Source organism: Nannospalax galili, unplaced genomic scaffold, assembly GCF_000622305.1.
Source record: "Nannospalax galili isolate Female #2095 unplaced genomic scaffold, S.galili_v1.0 scaffold2314, whole genome shotgun sequence".
Lineage (NCBI taxonomy): Eukaryota > Metazoa > Chordata > Mammalia > Rodentia > Spalacidae > Nannospalax > Nannospalax galili.
In genome coordinates, this window is record NW_008334881.1 from 102,046 (window position 1) to 104,250 (window position 2,205).

Here is a 2,205-nt window from a genome sequence, read left to right on the forward strand (position 1 = left end):
TTCTCTGTCCATAATTTGCAGGTTTGGTATTTCAATGCAGTCCTAAAATTCCTGCATATTCCTTGTCTGTGAGTTTTTAAACAGGAATTTTCTATGCTTTACATAAAAGCACTTCTTTGATTTCTGCAAGGCCAACTAGTTAGGAAAATGGTAGGACGACCCTCTTCTGGTGACTCCTGAACATAGGAGGAAGAATTCAGGCCCTGGTAAGTCAGCAACCAGCTTCCAGCAACAATTCCTGAGATAGCCATTTCCTGGTAAAACTTAGGCCAGAGTGGGCAGGGCCAGAGCAGAAGCTCAGACTCGTCAACTTCCGGCTGGACTATCGGAACAAGGGGGTTCTGAAAACTCTGCAGGGACCTAGGGAGCACTCCACTCAGGTGCAGCGTGGTGCTGAACAGGTGGAGGGTGAGTCCTGACTGGTCTCAGCTGGATGCAAAAGTTCACCCCAGCCACGGGAACCACGTGGAGCGGTTGGTGCAGAACGGATGTGGGGTGAGTCCGGGCGGGACCGGCAGGTGGGAGGAGAGTCCGGACTAACCGCAGCCGCCGGAAAGACTCCTGGTCATGTGATCGGAGTGGCCGGGACCCTCTGCATTCAGAGTTGGGGGCTCGGAACAGAGGCAGGTCCGTGAAACTCACCCGGGATTTAAGCTTTGTTCTTGCTTATCTACAGCAGTCTCAAAATTCGGTTGCAGATATTTGGGTATGTTGGCATGTGCATCCTCTCAGATTTAGACTATTAAAGGTTACTGTTAGGGTTGCAAATAGCAGCTCCCCCCCTCCCCAACAGGGACCTACAAACTCTGCTGAGAAGCAGCCTGCCTTTCCTCTGACCTCCAAAGATAAGATAAGCAGAGTTCCTCTTATCTTGAGGAAAAAGAAAACACTTCCACACCCTAATCCTACCTGCTTCCCCCTCCCTGATTCCACACCCTAAAGCCCCCATATGTAAAGTCCCAGCTCACAACCCGTGGACATCTTTCCTGGACATCTTTCCCTGACTCCCTTCCCCCTTCCCCCTTCCCCCTTCTCCCTTCTCCCTTCCCTTCCCTTCCCTTCCCTTCCCTTCCATCTTTCCCTTCGTGGACATCTTTCCCTTCCTGAAGGAAAGGTGCCCCTGTGCGAAATAAATCTGTGTCCCACTGAGAATTCCATCTGTGCCTCGGTGCCTTCATCTATCCGCTCGTGCTCTCCATCCGCGCCGCTTGCTCCCGCCCATTCTCTACCTATGAGATGGTGCCGTGACTTGGATCTTACTTGAAGGGACCTCGCACGTAAAACTTTCGGACTCGCTTGTCGTTACTGGCCTCTGCGAACACCACTAATTCTGCATTAAGGTACACTTCCAGCCTCTATCTCTCTCCCCTCTCCCATTCCTTTCAGCTCTCTTTCTCCCTCTCTCTCCCCTTTCCCCTTCACTACTCTCTGCCAGTTCTCTTTTCATCTCCTTTCCAATCAAATTCAGTCACTCCCGGACCTCACTCACGGCCACTGGACAACACTGGTTTCTGCGACCGTTGAACTGCCCAGCACAGTTACTGTGTCTGTCCACGCCCACCTGGGAGTCAGCCCTGCCTCCCCGTCGCACTCAAATCCTTTTCCCTACCTCAGCTCCCTTCCCTTCCTCGCTCCTGCCATCTTTTGCTTTCCCCTAACATCTCATCCTCTCTCTCTCTCTCTCTCTCTCTCTCTCTCTCTCTCTCTCTCCCTCCTCTCACTTACTTCTCTCCTCTGAGCTTCATCTAGGCCTCTCCATTCTTCTCCATTCCCAGCCCATCTCGGCCTCCAGGCCCACTACCTTGTTTCCTTCTACTTTGGCTCCTACTGGCTGGTCACGCACCACATTGCAGAACCTCTCCTAACTCGTTTTTGCTCGCTCGAAATCACACCAGTGTGTGGGAGGTTCTGCCCTGCCTTTCACTACAGGACACTGTGGTCACTGGCGGGGACACGCACAACTCGTATTCCCCCCCCCAGCGATTGCAGGATGCTGCCCTGGGGTTCGGGAATTTAACTCGAATCAGCAATAAAAAAAAGGATGCTTTTCTTTTGTTGCCTGATTCTTCTCGTTCTCATTTTTACGTGACCTAAGCCAAACCTTTCTCTTCCTGCTTTCTCTCTCTCTCTTTCTCTCTCTAGAAAGAGAGAGGAACCTTAAACCATGATTCAGGAAATCAAGAGATTAGTCTTCATTTTTGTTGT

General features: G+C 51.3%; 1 protein-coding gene across 1 annotated transcript in view; it reads left to right on the top strand.

Moving 5' to 3' along the window:
* The first annotated feature begins 488 nt into the window (after window positions 1-488).
* LOC115069699 (zinc finger protein 723-like) overlaps window positions 489-2,205 on the top strand; it is a 26,606-nt gene continuing 24,889 nt past the window's right edge. Inside the window, exon 1 of the mRNA XM_029561867.1 lies at window positions 489-627. Coding sequence (XP_029417727.1) covers window positions 489-627 — 139 coding nt within the window. The remainder of the gene's footprint in view (window positions 628-2,205) is intronic.